Here is a 21,333-nt window from a genome sequence, read left to right as displayed (position 1 = left end):
AGACACACTTTTGTAAAGCAGTTCCCAACTTAGAAGGATGTAAGCTACCTGTTCTGCCACTACAGTGCAGACCACAAACCTTCCTAATGTAAAACTGGTCTGAAGCCCAGGTGCTTAAACTAAAAGGCTTACAATGAGTTACACCAAGCAGTAATAAATACAATTGAGTACTTTTAAGATGACGCAAGAGCAAAATAAAGTAAGAAAAAACACAAATACAGTATTTTTTTTTTTTTTTTTTTGGAAAGAGAGAAAGGAAAGAGAGAAAGGAGTAGCAGAAACTAAGCTGATTGGCCTTCTCAAATGCTCTCCCTGTACTGGGTAGAATGAGGTAATGACACTAGACTGGGAGGAGGGTCCCAGATCAAATTTACACTAGGGGCGGGCAACTGCAAAGCCACCAACTATAAAAACACTATGCCAACAGGGAGGGAGGGTAGGAAACAAACTGCAGAAGTGTTACTCCCAAACTGCAGAAGTGTTACTCCCAGCTGAAAAGCAGCAGTGAGCCTTTAAATGAAAGTTTTAAACAGCTAAAGGAGCCACTAGAAAAAAAGAGTTTAACTGCAACAAGTTATCATAAACAAACAGCCCAACAGATGCTTAATAAGAGTGGACAATTTCCAGTTAATACCTCACACACTGTGAAACTAGCTAGAAAAAATACACAGTACACAAAGTGCTATAAACAACAAAGAAATAAAGAACAAAATAAACAAAAAACAGGATACTTAATGTTATATATTGTAGCTCCGAGTTTGCTGAGTGTCCTTCATTCGATAAGCTCAGTGTAAAATGGCTGAACACTCACAACTGAGCTTCTTAGGTAACAGAAAGTTGAAACCTGAGACAGCTTTTAAGAAAGAAATCTCAAAAGAACCAATGAGGTGCTTAGTCTAAGCTGTAGTCCAGGAGACCTCAGTCAGCCAATGACCTCAAACAATTCTCTCTCACTGAAATGCCTGATGGCTTTGGCTAAAACAAGATGTCCCTGAATTATGTACTCAGACACACAGCCTCCACAAACACTAGGCCCAAATACAAGCCTGAATATGGAAATGCTACAAATATCCACACTACTTAGAACAAACTGCAGAAGTGTTACTCCCAGCTGAAAAGCAGCAGTGAGCCTTTAAATGAAAGTTTTAAACAGCTAAAGGAGCCACTAGAAAAAAAGAATTTAACTGCAACAAGTTATCATAAACAAACAACCCAACAGATGCTTAATAAGAGTGGACAATTTCCAGTTAATACCTCACAAACAGTGAAACTAGATAGAAAAAATACACAGTACACAAAGTGCTATAAACAACAAAGAAATAAAGAACAAAATAAATAAAAAACAGGATACTTAATGTTATATATTGTAGCTCCGAGTTTGCTGAGTGTCCTTCCTTCGATAAGCTCACTGTAAAATTAGTTGTCCTGGGTGTAAGAGGTCCTTGAAAGCTGTTAGTGCATTCTGTACTGCTAGCATTTCTTTTTGATTGATATGCAGATGCCTTTGATCTGTAGTCCATTTGCCCTGAATGCACTGTCCTGCCATGTGTGCTCCCCAGGCATAGTCCGATGCATCTGTTGTCATAGTTTGCCTGGCTGTTGGGAAGGTGAAAGGCTGACCCTTGTTGAGGTGACATGCGTGTGCCCACCATAGAAACTCCTGTTGAAGGCAGGGAATGAGTAGTATCATTGTTTCCAAGCTGTGGCTGTGCTGAGTCCATACGCTTTTCAGGTACCATTGTAATTTTCTCATATGCAGTTTTGCAAATGGTATTAGTATTATGCAAGATGCCATGAATCCCAAAGCCTGCAGAATTTTTCTTGCAGGGAGTTGTGTCTTTGTTGCCATTATTTTGAAATATTGAGTCAGCTGTTGTTGCTTGTCTGGCGTGAGATAAGCCATCTGGGCCATTGTATTCAAGCTGGCACCCAGGAATATTATGTTTTGTGAGGGCACTAGTTTTGATTTCTTTTTGTTTACTGTGTATCCTAGGCAACTTAGAAGGTGTTTGACAAATGCCAGATGTTTTAAAAGAATGTCCTTGCTTTCTGCTTGAATAAGGGAGTCGTCCAGGTATGGGTATATTTGAATTACTCTGTCTGCAGTATGCAATTACTGGTGCCAGGCATTTTGTAAAGACCCTGGGCGCAGTAGATAAGCCAAAGGGCAGTGCAGAGAATTGATAATGCGTTGAACCTGCAATGAAGCGGAGGTATCTTCTGCAATTTTGTCTGATAGGGACATGCAGGTATGCCTCCTTGAGGTCCAGCGTTACTAGCCAAGCATTCTTGCCCAGCATGGGAATAAGCTGCTTTAGTGTTAGCATCTTGAATTTTGGTACTTGCAGATAGGTGTTCAGAATTGAAAGATCTAGAGTGGGTCTCCATGCTTTCTTTTCTTGGGAGTAGAAAGAGTCTTGAATAAAATCCTTGTCCTTGCTCCTGTGTAGGTACCTGTTGAATGGCTCTCATGTCCATGAGAGCTGTAATTTGTTTTTGTGCCTCTTCCCATTGATTTGGTGGCAGGTTTGGCATTCCTTTTATCCTTGGCAAGGTATGAAAGTGGAATCTGTATCCTTGTGTTTAGGACCCATTTGTCTTTTGTGATGATGTGACAGTTGTCTGCAAAAAAATGCTAATTTTCCTCCCAAGGTAGCTGCCAGGAAAGATTTGCTTGGTAGTTTGAGGACTGAGTCATTGTGTTTGTCTTCTGCTAGCTTGGGGCCTGTCTTCTCCTCCTTTCTGGGTAGCAGTACCCCATTGGCGAGGTTTGTAAGGGCCTTGTGACACTTCTGCCCCTCGGGCATCTGTATTTGCTCCTCTGTGATCTGTCAGAAGCTGGAAAGGACCAGTTTTTTGTTGGCCAATTTCTGCTGAAACGAGGGGGTTGTCCCTGTAAAAAAATCCTTTAACGTCTGCATAGACTTTACCTTACCCTTCATTTTCTTTAAAACCTCTTCTGCTTTGACACCAAATAATATATCCTGCTGTAAAGGTGCATCCAATAATTTTGCTTTAACATGATCAGGTAGGGTTTGTTCTTTTAACCAAGCATGTCTACCTATGACAGACAAAGTAACAGCTGCTCTACTTGAAGCTCCCAATGAATCAAATCCACATTGTAAAGTATATTTGCCCACCTGTTCAGCTGCATGCACCAGATCCTGCATTTCCTTGAATTCAGACTGTTCAGTATGTGTGCTCATTTTTTGTTTTAATTGAGACATTAGGAATTGCTGATATTTCAGCATGTGAAACTGACAATTTAATGCTCTCATAGCCAGAGTTGCTGAGGTGTATATTTTCTTTCACCGTCTGTCTAGGGCTCTGGAGTCCCTTTCAGAGGGCACAGGATTTTTAGCCATAGAAGCTTTAGCCCCTTTGTGACCCTGGGAAATTGTTTCTGGGTCAGCCACAGGGCATTTATAAAGGAATTTGTGAGAGTCAGGCACTCTGTAGTATCTGTCTGGTTTGGGTTGAGCAGGAGGTAGAGAGTCTGGATTTAGGCTAGACTCCAAGTAAAACATCATCCACAATATCTAGAACTGGAGGGATAGCAAGTGGTCTGTGCTGGGGTAGTAAAAGGAACTCTCGGAGCCTTTTCTTAGAATCAGAGTAGTCCTGGCCTTCCCAGTGGAAATGTTCCCTCATGGTATGTGAAGTTTCCCCAAAGGTGTTGTCTTCAGGGGGAGATGCTGAGGGAATAGTCTTCAGCATCAAAGTTTTCATAAGGGGGAAAAGTGTAATCCTGTTCCTCAGAAGAATCTGAGGAAATTGAAACCTGGTCAGAGGAAGCATAATCCTCCTCTTGTCTTGGTCTTTTATCTGGAGGGGGATGGGAACCCCTCATTAGGGTAATCAAATCTTCAGCCATCTTAAACATCTGTTTCTTAGGCATGGGGCCTTGAACTGTAGACTGATGTACAGTCTTTTTTTGTTTTAAAGGAGTTTTAAGCTTAGCATAAGATTTAATAGTGAGTGTAGTCAGTCTGAAGACACCTTCTGCAACTGAAGGTGTTCCAACTGCATCGGGGTCTCTTCCTGCTCTGGTGTCGGAAGGGCCTAATGAAGATGGCTGCGTCGGCCTAGTACACTCCGCTTGAGAATCCGCGGCTGTCTGGGGTTCCAATTCTGCGGTCGTCAGTGGCTGCATAGGCGCCTCATTGAAAACCGGCGACAGGCCCAGCGGAGGCCTCTGAGTCTGAGTTGTTCCTAGGCTGCCTGTCCTTATCCTTGCATTTTTTATGCATGCCGGTCGTCGGCTGCTCCGACGGCATGATAGAATTAAATTTCCTGCCAAAGTAATGTGCGAAGTCAAAACAGCGTTTGATAGTTCGTTTATTAAACCTAGCGCAAAACCGACAACCTGTGACGTCGTGGTCTGGGCCTAGGCAAGGAATACAATAAGAATGGAAGTCCTTATGAGGTATTTGCTTCCCACAAGAAATGCAATTGTTAACTTTTTCTGACATCGGTCTGAGGCAAGAAAAGGTTCCCCAATGGGGTACATAGCTTTATTGAAGACTTCGGACTGAAATTCGAATCGAAAATCTCAGGTGTCAGCCGACCGGCACTTGCGAACTGCTTCTGCTTCAGGCACCGCGCGGCAAGAAAGACTGAAGAAAATGGCGTCTGATGCCTCTTGTATACCCCTGGCGCACTGACGTCAGGGAAGAAGCGACAGCAACCGACGCTGGACCAAGACTTTGGAACTCAGGCCAACTGCGTGACCGCCTGACGGCAGGATAACCCAAGTGTGATGACTGCAGCAGGGTAACACGATGAACATTGTTTTACTTTTTCATGGTCACACTTTGGCTGTTTTTCACACGCTGTCGTCAGTATTTTTTTTCTTTGTATTGTGAAGTGCATTTATTACTTATCTTCACCAATGTAGCCCGAGTTGTGGCTGAAAAGGGTCCTGGGACCAGTTCACTTTCCTGGTTAACAAAGTATAAATAAATATAAAGCAGAGGAAAAAGTGGGGGTGAACATGACAGAAATAATTAAGGAACTAGTAAAGCACGTTTATTCTGTATCATTCATGAGACTGAGAGAAAAACGTCCCACTGAAAGCATTTGGAGGTAGCAGACCGATTTAGTTTGAAATCCTTTTACTTGCCACCTGTGAATGTACAGCAAGGATTATTTTCCGCAGTGAGAGTTTTCACACACCAGCTTGAGTGTGTGGGGGAAGGTCAGTCAATTCTTTTAAAAGTACAAAAGACATCCTTTACAAAAGCCTGCTATTTACCTACTTTTTCTGGAAGTAGCCAACAGCTATTTATAGCATAAAACCAGTGCTGACAGACACAAATGAGGCTCAGTCTGGGAAACGGAGAGTAGCTCTGTTATCGTTGTGTTTAGATAATAGTGCTCAACAGTTCTGCCATTCAGTCTTAATGGCACAAGGAAATAATGCCAGTTCCTTGTGTCTAGCATGGCTTGTATAAAGAGGACTTGAAATGTATTTTGGAAAGGAGGAATGAAAGCTAAAAAACAGTATCACGTTGTCTAGAGAGGCCCCATCCACCCTTTTGAGGAAACTCATTAAAATTGTCAAATAAGCACTTGGAGTGATTTTGAGGCATTTAAATAGATCAGAAAGAGCACAAATTTTTTTGAGTCGTAAGGTGGAGTTTTCCTTTACAGAATCCCCCGACCCCACCCCTCTGCCTAGGGTTTCCAGGACGGAGGAAAAGGACACTTCCAAGGCTGGGATCTCCTACTTTGGCCATTTGTGTGGTTGAAGATAAATGTCCCTAGATCGGATTCTGTAAGAGGCGGTAGCTTTTCTTTTATTTGGGCATTTCTAAGGCTTTTCCCCTTGGCCCCTTTTTACCAGGTCTTTCCCTGCAGATCTTCCTCATGAATCTTTTCTTTGGGCTTTTGCTACACAAAGCTTTTCAGGGTCATGTTGATGTGTAGATGGATTTGGGTCTTTTTTCACACTTTTATTGGGTTGGACAGGGATATCATTACCATTCCATTCTTGCTGCTAGCCTCTTTTATAGGTCTCAGATCCAGCCTAAATTTCTTCAAGGCTGCCTAATTCCCTGCAGGCTCTGATACAGGATGCAGGATCTGGTCTGATTGTCTTGTGTCTATAGCTCAAAGGTTGATGATTCAGCCCTAATATCGGAACTGAACTCTTCAGTGTCAGTCTGGGGGGAGGGTTGCAGGGTCTGAGCTCTTGGCCTTGGTACCAAGTGTCTGCGTTTTTGGTAGTAAGAATCTGTGCCAGGTTCCTGTACACATCTTTGGTTCTACAGGTCAGTGTTGAGTTCTTGCTGTTGTCACTCGTTGTAGGTGGAGTCACTGGAGACACAATCTTTGCAGATGTTGCAAACTGTGTTAAAGGTCCGAGAGATAGCCAGTGTATCAGTACTGGCCTTACCAGCCTGTGTCTGGGCCTTTGATATCTTTTTTAGACAGATGTAGATGATGTAAAGATCTCGAGGAAGTGTACCTGGGAATCTGAGCTCAATTCTATGCATGTATTCTGTTCTGTGGACAGCTCCCCACCTAGGAGATATGTAGAGGGTGGTGTGCAAGTTAGTGTAGCGATTCCCCTTGTGATTTTTCAAATGTTTATATGAATGCCAGAGGTGAGGGTGATTACTTTTTCCCACCCCACTTTGTGTCCCCATGTTTGAGGAAATGTTTTATAGTTTATGCAGAAGGATAAGTAGCCTAGCCTTCCTCTTCTGCTTTAGGTGAAGTCTTGTAGGTGACCTTGAGATCTTTCCCCTCCCTTCCCGAGTGGTTCTGTCTCTAAACAGCATGTTGGGAGTCATCTCCAAGGCAGCATGTAATGAGCCTGATATATGGTGGCCACTGTGCCTAGGAGATAGGATAGGATCCTGCAATCATTTTAAAGCTTTGATTGCTGGATTTGAAATCCTGTAGTGTAGTAATTTTTAGGAGAACCATAGAGACTGTAAAGGTCAACACCAAAAAGACTAGTGTAACATTCTCCAGTAAAAACAGTCAACGGAGATGGATTGCTTTGGGAAGGTCATAAGCACATTTGCTGATGCTCCAGACTAATAATATTGATGTCTGGTATTCTGGAAAATGTGTTTGATAAAGACCTGTATATGAAAGTTCTCCAGTGAAGACAGCTGTTCTTTTTACCATGAGCAGTTTCAGCATCTGCCTTGTTCATAATACATTGAATGGTCTGCCTGTATCAGAGCAACTGTGTACCTCCACACTTTATTTGTGTTTCATAAATTTTGTAGGGAATTTCAAGATCTCCTCTCATCACACCATTCAATGGTTCTTACCCTTTTGGACCTCAGGTTTAGACCAAATTAGTGGATAAATCAAAAGGAGAGTAAGATGCTTAAAGTTGGAGTGAGGCTTCAAATCAGTCCTCCTCCAGGATGCAGAAACATCTGTCGGAAAGAATTCTGTTTTTTTAAACATTAACTTGGCTTTAAATGGCCACAGAGGAAGAATGTGAGCAAGATGATGGTTTCTTTGACAGATGCCTACCAAATGGTAAAAAGTATTACAGAAAAAGCAGCTCAGAAAGTTTTGCACAACAGCTCTACAGAAGGGAGTATGGATGATTGATGCCTTCTACTTTCCCTGGAGAAGTCGATTTTCTTTATGGCTTCTTTCTTCTACAGCTTAACCCCAGGATACTTGGGAAGTTTTGGGAAGAGGGCCATTCGGGTATCTTTGCTTCTCACTACCCCCAAGAATGACCAAAGAGCTGCAGATGCTGCAACAGCTCACCCAAAGGGTCCCTCATACTCTTCCCACTTCCTCCTCCTAAACACATTGAGTGAGACAAGCAGGGTGGATGATGTAGAACTCATTCTCTCCATACATACATTTTCATTGGACGACTTGTTTTTTTTCTAAATGAAGACACAACACCAAGAAAAAAAAAATAGAAAGCCTAGATAGCATAAAAAATCTAGTCCCATTTATTCAGTTAAACTCTTTCCTCAACAGACTTAGTCATGGCTTGAAATGACATTAGTTCTGATGAATTTTTGTCCTTCGTCATCTCCATTTTCTTTCTGAACTTTGCAAAAAAAGGTTTGTCTTGTGCTTCGGTTAAAATACATTCTTTAGCTTTCTCTGCCTGTATGCTACTCGTCTCCCTGCCTATTTGTACTCAACCAATATACAATTTTTAAAATAGGTTCTGCATTTGAGACCAGCCATAAAGGAGCCTGTCCCCCATGGGATCTTAACTTTGTAGTAGAAAAGTTCATTCTTCCACGCCTTTCAGCTGTCTGCTTCATCTGCCATTATGATGTGCTTACTTGGATGACTATGCCACTAGTGGTAGTAACGTCTGCCAGAAATATTTCTGAGTTACAAACTTTGTGCAAGTAATCATTCCTGATTTTCCACAAATACAAGACTATTCTTCACATTAGCCCCTCTTGTATGCCAAAAGTGGTGTCTGAGTTATCCCACACTTAGGCTAATCTTCCACCCCACACCCCATCCCCCCCTAAAAATAAGGGTGAGACATACCTCTCAACCTCTTGCTGTAAGAAGTCTGGACAAAGCCTGACAAAATGTGGGGACAAAGGCCCAAAACTAGGGCCACATTTTAAATGTTGCTCTTACAAACTTAAAAAGTTTCTAGAATAACAGGATTTCTGTTGCCATACATTTTCTGAAGGCTATGAAGTCTGAAACTCAAATGATGGTCATTATTTACTAACTAATCCTTAAATCATCCCAATGATTTGTCAATTAAAACACAATTTTTATGAGGAACAGACTGATAATATGGGGCAAAAATCTGGACATTCTGTGAAAATCTGTACAGGTGTGAGGTATGGTGACAGACTAATACATTCCTTGGATGTGCATAGGCATCTTTGAGTTTACTTGGACAAAATAGAAACCTACAAGAAATCAGACCTGCTTTTTGTGTCCTTGCAGAAGGTAATGAACGAACAGTCTGTCCCAATGGCTTCAAACTTTTTTCTTTTATCAGTGTCCTGGGAGGCCATCAACTAACAGTGTCCTACTATATTCCACTAGGTTTACTGCTACTACCACAAACTTTCTTGCTGGGGTTACTACCTAGAGCATTCTACCAGCAACAACTTGGACCTCTGCCCACTCCTTCTCCTTAAACATTATAACATAGGAGTTGTGTCCTTTACCATATCGAGATTTGCATCGGCCTTCCCTTAGGGACTGATTTCCCCCCTTGACCAACTACTCACCAGCCTCACAAATTTTTTTAGCTCTGGAAATCATCCGAAGAGTCATTACGCAACCGGAAGCTATGAAGAATATAATAAATTCCTTCCCTTCTACCACCACCTTCTTTAATCCTAACATTGGAACATGTACCCTTCCTTCTATTTTTTTGCACCCCATGTAGCTCTCAGATATTCACTAAAGCAGCTCAGAGACTGACCTATGTAGGACATGCTACAGATGTCCAGGATAGAGTGTGGTATCCGACTGGGGAAAAAATGCCTGAGGTGGATGTCCACTAGACTGTGGTGGAAGTTGGGATCTCTGGTAATTAGTTCAGCCTATTGCATCTGTAGTGTTAGAAATTCCAAGAGCCATTAGTGCAACAATGACCCTATTTAAACATCTACATTTGTGGGAAGTGCCTAACATAAGCGCTGCTGTCTCTGTGCCTGTTAAGGGTGTGAGTAAGGGACTGTTTTGTCTTAATGTAATTAGACCATTTAGACTAGAAATAACTGGGTGTCTGTATAATTTCAGCGTATTGTTTAGTTGTAATGGTCTTCGACTAACCATTTTAGACCATTTCTGATCCCTGGTGAAATGTTGGTCTTTGCTCTTTTATGTGCCAGTTTAGATTAACTGCAAGTAGCTTTTTCTGACATTTCACAAGTTAGAAAGTTTCCTTTAAGAATTATTGACTTTATTCCTTCTTGGCCAATTCTGTAATGTGCTGCTTATTTTTTTTCTCTGTCTGCCCCTCCTTTGCAGAGTATCTTTCTGATAAGTGTCCAGTTTTCTCTCCAGTGTCTGAAAATAATGTAAAGGAGGACTGGTGAGGGGCAAGAGGGGAGAGAGAGTTCATACTGTGGGGATTATGAAATTGACAGCAGATACCTCTACACTATTTTTGTCTCTCTCCCTCAGATTGCTGTCACTAGCAGGTTGGTCTCAGTCATGCCAAACTTACAAAGGATATACAGTTCCAAAAACTGACAGCACTTTGCTGGAGTGAAGAGTCATGCTTGGACTGGTCTGTCTGCATTGAGTCTTTGAGTGTCCCCCTTAGGATGCGCAAGCTGGAAGTAGTCCTGTTATTTTCTCTCTCCTTAGCCAGCTCCCTCCATGTCCTTAATATAGCCAATATTGGTTTAGGCTCTATTAAGGGATTAATCTCTCTGTGTGCTGTGGAGTTGTTTACACTTTCAAAATATCATCTAAGGCAGGTGGCAAATATGTACGAGCTTTAATAGGAGACTCATCATCATTCTCTTTCGGCTTTTCCCGTTAGGGGTCGCCACAGCGGATCATCTCTTTCCATTTCTTCCTATCCTCTGCATCTTGCTCTGTCACACCAACCGCCTGCATGTCCTCTCTCACCACGTCCATAAACCTTATCTTAGGCCTTCCTCTATTCCTCTTACCTGGCAGCTCCATCCTTAGCATCTTTTTCCCAATATACCCATCATCCCTCCTCAGCACATGTCCAAACCAACGCAATCTCGTCTCTCTTGCTTTGTCTCCAAACTGTCCAACATGAGCTGACCCTCTAATATACCGATTCCTAATCCTATCCATCCTAGTCACACCGATTGCAAATCTTAACATCTTTAACTCTGCCACATCCAGCTCTGACTCCTGCCTTTTTGTCAATGCCACTGTCTCCAACCCACATAACATAGCTGGTCTCACTACACTCTTGTAGACCTTCCCTTTCACTCTTACGGATACCCGTCTGTCACAAATCACTCCTGACACTCTTCTCCACCCATTCCACCCTGCCTGTACTCTCTTCTTCACCTCTCTTCCACATTCACCATTACTCTGAACTGTTGATCCCAAGTACTTAAACTCGTCCATTTGTTTGCATTGATGCCTTCAAGGCTGACTATTTGCAATTTTTGTCATGCCTAACTTTCAGTACTACATTTAATATATGTGAAGTTCTACAATTTATAGTAGCAGAATTGCTTTTAAAGCTTTTTGTTCATTATGGGGGCAAAAATGTTTTTCGAAATAGTGTATAAAATTTCGTTGTCTTTTGGTAAGCTGTTATGAACTCACTTTCTCCTAGAAGAGCATTGTTGGCTAGGAAAGAGTTTTAATATTCAAAATGCATAAAATGTTGTCTTTTTGGTAACCTTTTAAGCTGCTGTTGACTTTTCTTCCCTAGAGAACAACGCTGTCCAAAGTTCAGCTACTGAAGAGAGCCTAAGTGCCAGGTAAGTATGTGCAATCTTGGTAATTGATGAGGAGTTCTCATCACTGCCTTTGTTGGTGCAAGAGTTGTTTTGTTCTTCCCTCTACATTATGCATGTTAATAGAAAATTGTTGTAGAACTAACCTGATGTTTATGGTGTCCATTTCTCAATGGATGGGTTATTGGATATACCTCAGATATGACTTTGGTCACACTCAGATTTTGGATCCAGTGCTCAGTCTCTTCACTTTGCCCATAGCTGCCTGCAAGTAGTTACCTCAGATCTAATTTGCTACAGACGGTTTCCTTAGCTCAGGCTGGGTTTAAGTGAAGTCAAGTTTTATTTTCTTGGAGGTTTCTCTCTCTCTGTTTATCCTCTGTTCTTCATTTACTATCTCTTCTACTTTGTTTCTTCTTTCCCTTACCAAAAATAAGTAAATAATTTTGGGTCTTTCCCATTATTTCTATTCATTGCCCTTTATGCAGCCTGTCTTCATTGGCTTTTCTGGACTAGAAGTTTAATATAGTTATAGCTTAGTTGATATAGTGCCCTTTTCTAGTGTAGTTACTTATAGGGGGTTACTGTTTGTATTTGCATTGCTTTTGGTCACAGGGCAAGTGAACAAGAGGAACAAATTGGTAATCAAGGAGCCCTTCAATGCTTGCGCAAGAGAAGTTTCCTCTTCATACACTACTGCCGTTTCTGCTATTTCTCCCCCTACAAAAAAGATTTCTGACAAATCCAGGGCTGAAAAGAGCCATGGTAAGCTTAAGGAAAAAGGGAAGTCAAAGGGAATTAAGAAGCGATCATTGGATCACTAGTCTTCCTCATCTCCACCCCCAAAAATGTCAAAGTTTTCAGATCTGACTCTATACTCTTCCCTTGCAGGAATTACATTTTTCTCTGGAGCAGATTTCACTTATGTTACTATCTCCCATCTCCAGGAGAGGCCTGATGCGGACGTTTCTTGGGACCCATATCAGCTGGGGGTTTTCCTGGTCCCGACCCCAGTTAGAACTGGGGTCATGGGACCCATCCCCTCATTCAGTTACTACTTTTTCTCCGATTCATGTGGCTGTTGGATCTGGGTGTTCCCCAGGGTATGTCTGTCGGATCTAAAGATTTTATCTTTATCAACTCTGGCATTATCTCTGATCTGATCAATGCCAAGTGGCTCAGACCAGACTGCTTTTGTAGCTGAGGTACCACCTTTGGACCTAGAGTGCCTGGCTTGACTACGAAGTTATTTGAGCTGTTCCTTCCCCTTGGAGCTTCACAACTAGACAGCTTTGCTGCAGTATTTGGTCTGGGAGCGGAGTAGAGTGTGACTCCAGGAGCAATCCTTGTTGGGTGTTCTGGTCCTGTCTTGAAATGTGCCTTCAAAACTTTCAAGAAAGCATTCTCTCATTCTAGGGAACAGACTTCTCCCTCCTACTCGGATCTGTCCTTCCCCTACTGCAATTCCCTGGATCCTGATCATACACTTTCTATCCCATCAGGGCAGCCAGTCTCTTGACTGTCCACACTGAGAATTCCCAATGAATTTCCAAGTCTTCCCCACAGCATCTGAGAAAATTTGTTGGATGCATATGTGCAAAAACGCACATCGACTCCCATAAAGCGTCTTTAATTGAAGATGCTGACTTTGTTGAGGGAAGAAGGGTCCCCCAGATCTCCCCCTTCAGGATGTCTCATTAGGTAAAATCCTAGAAGTGTTTTAGACTTCGGAAGCCCTGTCCTTGCATGAGTCAGTATTTTTTGAGGCTGGCCCATCTACTACTTTGGTGATTCCTCCTGTGGATGAGATGATTGATCTAATCGCTTAAGTGGGCATTGAATGACCCTGATGTAACTGAAAAGATTCACAAAAACCTGACAAGTTTCTACTTCCTCCCAAAGGATCGTCCTTATTGCAGTAAGGGTCCTGCCCTTTATTCTGTTGTGGTGGCATCCACCAAAAAGTAACTTGCCAAGGAAAGTTCCACTGTGCATCCCCCTAACAATGATTATCCGGTGCTGGGCAGGTTTGGGAAATAGTATGAACTTAAGTGATCTTCTGCTTAGGGTGCTGAATTGTCTGGTACATGTAACTCACTGTCGGAGAGATTTGAACAAGGAGCTTTCCAAATCTGTCTCTGGGTTCTTATCTGTGGAGTAGAGGAAGTCTGTCGACTTTGTTGGTCACCCTTCAATCCCTGACTAATGTGTTTATGCTCTATATCCAGTGTGACTGAAGGTGCTTCTAGAGCTGCGAGCACTAGCATAACCATTTGGAAGCTTGACTGAATGAGTCCATGTGACTTTGCAGAGTACTTTAAAAACTTATCTCCCCCTAAAATGGGTCGACACTGATCAGGCCAAAGGTTGAAGTCACTATCCAAAAGTGAACAAGACAGAAAACCCCTCTCTGATGTAGGGATAGTGTTTTCTATCCCCCAGGACGTTCAGTAGAAATTGGAAGGAAGGGAAGAAATTGTGCTTCTGTAAGCTGCAGGAGTTTGCTCTTGATACTACTGTCGAGACTCCACCCCTTGAGGCAGAGTAGGGAACTGTAATAATTGAAGTACCCGCCCCCCCGGCAGATTTGGTCCACAAAACCAAAGACTTTTGGAGTACTGTGCAGTAGGCCTTACCAGCGCTTCTGAATGGTTGCCTGATTGCTGCACTCTGGAGACAGGGTGGGGGGCCTTATCCCTGCATCCCATGGTCTGGTCATTCATTGCTTGAGATGTAGAGATACAGAAGATCCTAACCAGCAGATTCTCCATCCTGTGTCTATTTCTCTTCCGTCCACTCAAAGAAACTTCTGGATGTTCCACCCAACAAAGGAAAGGCAACTGCACTAGAGGAAAAAAGCTACTAAACATTCGGATCATCCCAGTAGATCCCACAAGACTGGCAAGGATCTGGAGTTTATTATAGACTCTTTTTTGGTACCAAAGAAGAATGGGGAGTGCTGGCTGATTTTGGAACTAGTTCACTTGAACAGATTTATAAAACGGATGAAATTCTGGATGGTCATAATACAGTCCATTCTTCTATTGCTAGGAAAAGACTGTTTGGTGTCCTCTATAGACCTTGAGGATATGCACAACGACAAAGATGGATGGTTTACAATCACCATTGCGAACTGCATTCGATTGAGAGTGACACTGTCGAAATGCAGTTTTCCAATGGGCAGTTTTGCAAACCCAGATACATAGACTACATCACATCGAATGAGTAGAGTAGTTAGAGTATTTGAGTTCGGAATTTTGAGTGGAGATCGCAGTTCTGTGAGGAACAGGGAATTAACCCATTTCCTCACTATATAGTACAATCTTGGAGTTGGTATATCTAATATTTGCAGGGGGGTGGGGGGTGCAGGTGCGCCCCCCCCCCCCGTCAAAATAGTAAAATATACATGTACTGCTGACTATGGAATGTCACAGTATGGTAAGCTGCATAGCATGGATGACTGACTGCTCCTACTACGTCGAATACATTGAACTACAGGTTTTGATGTATTCAGTTTCAAACTGGCCACAATTTCACCGTTCCGGATTCAGGATTTTGGGTCGATCGTGTGACCGGTCGATCTATGCATTTTCAAAGCTTCAGTAGTAAACCAGATGGAAAAATACTCCAGAAGGTTTCTCTGCTTCTGGCTTGGGAACCAGTCACCTACAGTTTAGAGCCCTGTCCTTTGGTTTTCCACAGCCCCCAAGGTGTCCACGTGTATGGCAGTGATTGTAGCTCACCTCAGACTGCAGGGCTTCTAAGTGTTCCAATACTTGGACAACTTGCTCATAACTGCCCTCACCAAGATGATTCTTCTCAGAGCCAAGGATTTCTTGCTCCAGCTTTGCTTGAAACTAGGTATTACTAGTAAAGGCCTGTAAGAGAAGTCCAAACTTCAAGACTATCCAGACTTTAGAATTCATTTGAGCTCTCTTGGGCATGAAATTGCAAATAGCCAAGCTTCCACAAGCCACGATTGCCTTACTTTACAAATAGGTGATGGCCGTTCTTTCCTGTTAAAGCTACCTGCAAAGTTGATCTTGCTTTGTCTTTGTTCAATGGCAGCTGCAATTTCCTTGACTCCTCTTGCCACATATCACATGAGGGTGCTCCAGTGGACTCTGTCAGCACAATGGTCAATCGGACACCAGCCCTTGAGTTTCCAAGTCTCTCTCTCAAATCTGGAAAATGTGTAATCAGTGGTGACTAGAATCTCCACTAGTTTCTCAGGGTCAGCCTTTTGTTCTACTTTTTCTTCAGGCCACCATGACCATGGATGCCTCCCAGCTGGGGGTGGCATTTCTTGGGTAAGACTGTCCAAGGCACATCGGTCCCCACAAGAGTCCAGTCTTCCTGAAGATGAGCGCAGTCATTCTAGTGTTGTAGTCCTTTCAGGACTCCTCCACAGATGTGATATCCTTAGAGACTGACAATGTGTCAGTAGGCTGGTGGTGCATCATTAAAATGGGTAGAACACGATCCTACTCTTTGTTGAAAAGCCACGAGGGTGTGGCACTGAGTAATGTCTTCTCACTGCTTTCTGATAACTCACGTATAGGGGAGGTGCAGTGTTCAAAGAGACAGGTTGAGCAGGCCAGTCTTTCTTCCTCATTGCCCCGCAACTCTGCACTGACGCATCAGGTTTTCAGCTGCTGGGGCTAACTGTGCTGCAATCATGCCTCCCCCATACAACACGAAATACAGCAGGTAGTTTGCCCAAGTCCACCAGGAGGAATAATCCCCAAGGGATGCACTTGACCTACAGTTGGCCTCCTGGGTTCCTATATGCCTTTCTCCCCTACTCCTATAATCATTAATGCACTGGAAAGGAAGGCCATGGTGATCCTCATTGCTCCCTTCTAGCCCTGACAGGTGTGGTTTCCTTCCTCTAGTTTCCTCTGATTCATCCTGTGTGGGTGCTGGATCCCACTCTAGATCTTCTCACCTGTCTGGAATGCCTCTCACAGACATGCAAGCCCTCAAGCTGACCATATGGTTTCTCCAATTCCAGTGATGGCTTGACAGTCTAGGCTTTCTTCCAAATTTGTTTGCATCCTGACGTCTGCATAGAAACAGTCTATCAGAAAGATTTATACAAGCAAATTGAAGAGATCTTTCCATATGGACTTCCGTAAGAATTTGGTCCCTTTTTCAGCCTGGACTGCTGTCATCTATATTCCACAGTGGAGCTGGCTATACTCTATCATTGTCCACCTAGTAACCATGTTCAGTTTTCATATTGCAGAAAATTAATCCTCTATCTCCTCCATTAAATTGTCTAATGCTTTCCTTAGGAATACCTCTTTTGTCAGGGCACCCCCCCCCCCAAGGGACCCCATTCCACCACGGGATGTTTACATTCTCTTACAGGCCTTTACTAGACCCTTTTTTGAACCTACAGCTACTGCTAAAATATTTCCCTTGAAGACCTTATTTTGGGTAGCAGTCACTTTTTGCTAGGAGAATTTCGAAGCTACATTCCTTTTCTTCTGGGTCTGTTAGTTTATGGATTGCCCAGATTGTCAAAACCCATATCGTCGACAGTTTGGCTCATTTAACTGTACTGACTGAAACTGCTGTACAGTAGGGATCAGGGAATTTGCCCTTTCCCCACTGTAGTGCAATCTCTGAGTTATAAATTGGGGGGTGTTAGGGGCAGCCATCCTCCCCCATTGTTGGTGTTTGGGTTTATGTTTATTGGCGAACTGGATTGTTGACCATGTGGGTTTCGACAATTTGGTTCTTAAACTGACCGATTCCTTTCTTGTAAACCTCCTTATCTGGTCTTCCACAAGGACAACGTTACTGTATGAACCAGTCCTTCATTTCTTTTGAAGTTGGCTTCTGAACCTTCACTTAATCAGTCTATCAGCAGCCTTCCCATTTTTCTTTCTATATTTCTCCAACAAGAGTAAGTGCATGTTTGTATTTTTTTTTTTTATTATTACTTGGAATGCACTAAGAAAATTGGAAAGACTGATGGGTTGTTTCTTTTTCCAAAGCCAAATTGGGAAAAGCTGCATCTAAAGTGGCTTTTAATCTGTGTTTGTATTTCAAGAGAGAGGGGTCATCTTTTTACCCAGGCCTCCTAAGGCTCTCTCAACTAGGTCAGTGGTTACCTGCAAAGCTTTCTCCATTGTATCCCTTCATAACATTTCTGTTAGATGTGTGTTCTAAGGTCCATACCTTCAATTCTTATTGAAAGTTGCATTTATATTCAAGGTCTAGAGCTTCCTTTAATTTGGCTGTACTCTAGAATATTCTTCCATGAGACCTCCCAAGTTTTATAGTTGGTGGGGGTGGGGGGGGTCTGTCCTTTCCATTGAGGAATGGATGGAAGAGACATCAGATGCAAGATGTATTTAACATGATAAACTTGTGCTATCTGCTTCTGTCCTCCTTCAGCTTCCCTCTCTCCTCCCCAATCCATTTGTTTATCCTGTGCTCCTGGAGTGACTGCAGCTGTACCTACTTTGGCTTGGTCATGTACTGTTCAAGTTCTAGGTTTGGAAGCAGGTTAATTGTATGAGGTCTTAAGCCAGGGGTTTGCAACCTGCGGTTCAGGAGCTGCATGCAGCTCCTCCACCCCTCTGAAATGGCTCCCTATAGCTTTGAAAAAATATATGGAAATAAATAATGGCTATATCTAGTTTTTCTTTCAAAGTGAATGTCTCTTATTTTGGAGGTCGAGGTGATACTGTGACACTAAAATTTTAGTGTTTTAATATTTTGCCACTCAAAATGTGTCGCATCCTACAACATCTACAGCATGCTGCTTTCCCCTGCCACCTGCAGGTGGGCTAATCTTGAGTTTTTGATCCCCTGTCAGCAAACCACGGATAAATCCAAAAAAAGAAAAGTCTCTGAAGAAAGTGGAGAGTTTAATTCTGTGTGGACAGATTAATTTGCTTTCACTGCCAACAATGCTGGCTTAACTGTATGCTTGATATGTGACAAGAAATTGGCAAACAACAAAAAATGTAATGTTGAAAGACATTTCCAGGGCAAACGCACAGCATTTGCTGAAAAGTACCAAGCTGGAGATGAATGAAAAAGAGCTATTTCTGAACTACAATGGAAAGCTGATCAAAGCCAATATACTTTCAAGAAGTGGATCAAGTCTGTAAACTCAATTACTGCTGCTAATTTTGTGGCAGCTCAGGAGATAGTAAGGTGTGTAAATCCACACCGTTCACAGATGGAGAATACATGAAAGAATCATTCATTAAAATATCAGAGCATCTATTCTCGGATTTCAAAAATAAACATGAAATTGTTCAGAAAATTAAAGATATGCCTCTATCTGCAAAGACCGTCAAGGACATGACCATCAAGATGGCAGCAAATGTCACCAGTCAAAAAATTGAAGACATTAATTCAGCTCCAGCATACTCAATCGCCTGTGATGAGTCAAAAGATATAAAGAATACTGAACAGACAGCATTGTTATGCAGATATGTGAACTCTGATGGGCTGCATGAAATAGTCATTGAGTTGATACTGCTAAAAGGCAAAACACAGAGGGGGGGGGGTATTTGTGAGGCTGTGGTAGATCATGCTTTGCTAGGACCATTCTCCAGGGGCACCTGGACCCTTCTCCATTCATCTCCCAAATGTAGTACAATATGATTATCTACCCATGTAGCTAAGGCTACTGTAGCAGTGATCAATATGAAGAACATAGTACAGTTGTGTAAGCTGAACTTACCATAACAGTAAATATTCAAATGATCATTGCTGCAGTAGCCACTCCCTACTTCAACCCCCACCCCTCCTTTGTTTTTTTTTTTTGTATGCCAGGGTGTGGCATTTATTTTTTGTTGATTCCTATCCTTGTTCTTTCAAGGCACAGCCTCCCCCCTCTCTACAGGAAGGAAGGCTCTGAAGGGCATCGCACTGCACTCAAACTTCTCTTTTAGTCAGCTCAGCTCAAGCTACTTGACAGTTTGAGCGTGGAAGGTGCCCTAAAACTTTGGAAGCTGTTATATCCTTGTCGGGATATAACCCATATAGCTACGACTACTGCAGTAGTGATCATTTGAGCATCTACGGTTGAGTAAGTTCAACTTGCACAACTGTACTTTACAAGCTGCCATGATAGAGGGCCCAGTTATACCATTTTTAAATGTTTAAATGTTATGATGTTAAGTGGTCTCGTAAGTTAGCATTTGAAGCCATTCTCCATCTGAAATCTACCATTATACTTTTTTACCAAACTAATTATTTTATCTGTGTTTGAATAAATCTAGGCTATCAGAAGATCTGATGTCAGTTTATCCCTGACGTACAGGACTCTTTTCTGACTCTCGGAACCAACTTAGCTGTTGAAATAGCTCGCCAGAACCAAAAACTCTCAAACTAAGTTCCTACCCAGAGTGACCCCCTCTAGATTACCTCAGATCTCATTTGCGGCTGTTCTTAAAAAAAAAAAAAAAAAAAAAAAAATGCATCAGCCAAACTCTGAGAAGTGTATTTTCATTATTTTTTTAATCGAACCTTAGTATATAACCCTTTTAGTAATTTTCTTTATAATTTTTCCTACTCAGTCATTTGTTTGTTTTCTATCCCCCTCTATTTTGAGAGCGATTGTGCTGTCTCCCTCTTACCTTCTGGTATCGTTTCTACCACTTTTGGTAGCTCTCTATCCCTTTACATCCTACCTCTTGGTAATTCTGGCTATCATTGTTGGTAGCCCTTTCTCCATCCTTTTTTTCTATCTTTTGTGTGCGTGTAACTGAGAGGTGGTGGTGTGTTTTTTTTTTTTCCCTGCAAGTTAATATTTTTGCTACTCAACATGATGGATAAAAGTAAAGGGATCACTGTTTTTTACATGTCATGATTGCGGTAGAAAATTGCTCAATTCTGACGGGCATTCATCTTGTCTACTGCTTGGGCCCGGCGTATTTACAAGAGGATTGTGCTATATATCAAATCATTTAGTCACCGGGCCCTCGTAGAAAGAAAGAACATACTTATTTTGAAAGGCCTGATTAAGATGTCTTTTGATGAGGCTTTGTCCAGTCAGCCTAGGAAATCCAAATCTGATGTGTCTTCATATTCTTCTTCTTCCTCTTTCTATAAAGCCAAGCATGGAAAGAAGAGGAGTCTGTTGGTGCCGGCATCTCCTTTGGCTCTGGCACACAAGAGACCTAAATCATCGGTTCCCACGAGCTCTGCAGAATTGAAGTTAAGTGGGAAAATGCCTGCAATACAGACTTCGGCACCAACTGTGCTGATCAGTTCTGCACCGCAGGTTCCTGTGCTGACCACCACGACATCAGCTGTTCATGTGACTTTCTCTCCATTGGTGCCGGTCCCTTCTATGGTGCCATCTGAAATTTTGGACCTGGTTCCTTCTATGATTCCTGTCAGTAACTTTGGAACCAAAACTTACTTCAGTTCCCAGGAATCAGTATTCTTTCTCAGTAGATCCCTTTGTGGAACAGCTTTCAAGCCCCTTTTTAGAGGCCAGAATCCCTTTCAGCATTGTCTGTCTGTATCTCTAGGAGTCTAATGGAAGTCGACGCTGTGATGGTGGATCTGCTCCTCTTGGCTAGGGGTCTTTCATTCTCTTCCCAGGTTTCTCTCCCTTCTGTAGATGGGAACTTTCTCTCCAAGGACTCCACCAGACATTCCTCCTCTAACCTCCACTGAAATATTAGACTACAAGTATGATTTTTTTATTTTCCAGTTCCGGCTGCTCTGGTGCTGACTTATGCCTTCAGCTCCAGTGTCTGGCCCGAGTTCCTCTGTTCCATCAGAACTGACGGACTCCTGGAATCATAGCTTTGCTGCCTCATTTGTGAGCTGTTTCTCTGCTTTAACTTCAGTGGTGGTCTCCTTGGAGCGGGGTGGGACCACGGATCCAAGGTTGTCCTTCCTGGTTCTGGGCTCCTGTCCCTCTTCAGGGGGGCCTGCCTTTCAGGTCATGGAGAGGGCCTTGGCC

At 42.6% G+C, this 21,333-nt stretch overlaps 1 protein-coding gene across 1 annotated transcript in view; it reads left to right on the top strand.

Moving 5' to 3' along the window:
* LOC122810517 (inner centromere protein-like) overlaps positions 1 to 21,333 on the top strand; it is a 1,067,288-nt gene that overhangs the window by 313,424 nt on the left and 732,531 nt on the right. The window contains exon 7 of the mRNA XM_044082099.1: positions 11,360 to 11,408. Within this exon, the coding sequence (XP_043938034.1) occupies positions 11,360 to 11,408 (49 nt within the window). The remainder of the gene's footprint in view (positions 1 to 11,359; positions 11,409 to 21,333) is intronic.

This window comes from Protopterus annectens, chromosome 9.part0 (genome assembly GCF_019279795.1).
Source record: "Protopterus annectens isolate FY-2018-M chromosome 9.part0, PAN1.0, whole genome shotgun sequence".
NCBI lineage: Eukaryota > Metazoa > Chordata > Ceratodontiformes > Protopteridae > Protopterus > Protopterus annectens.
This window is presented reverse-complemented; position numbering and strand designations above follow the sequence as displayed.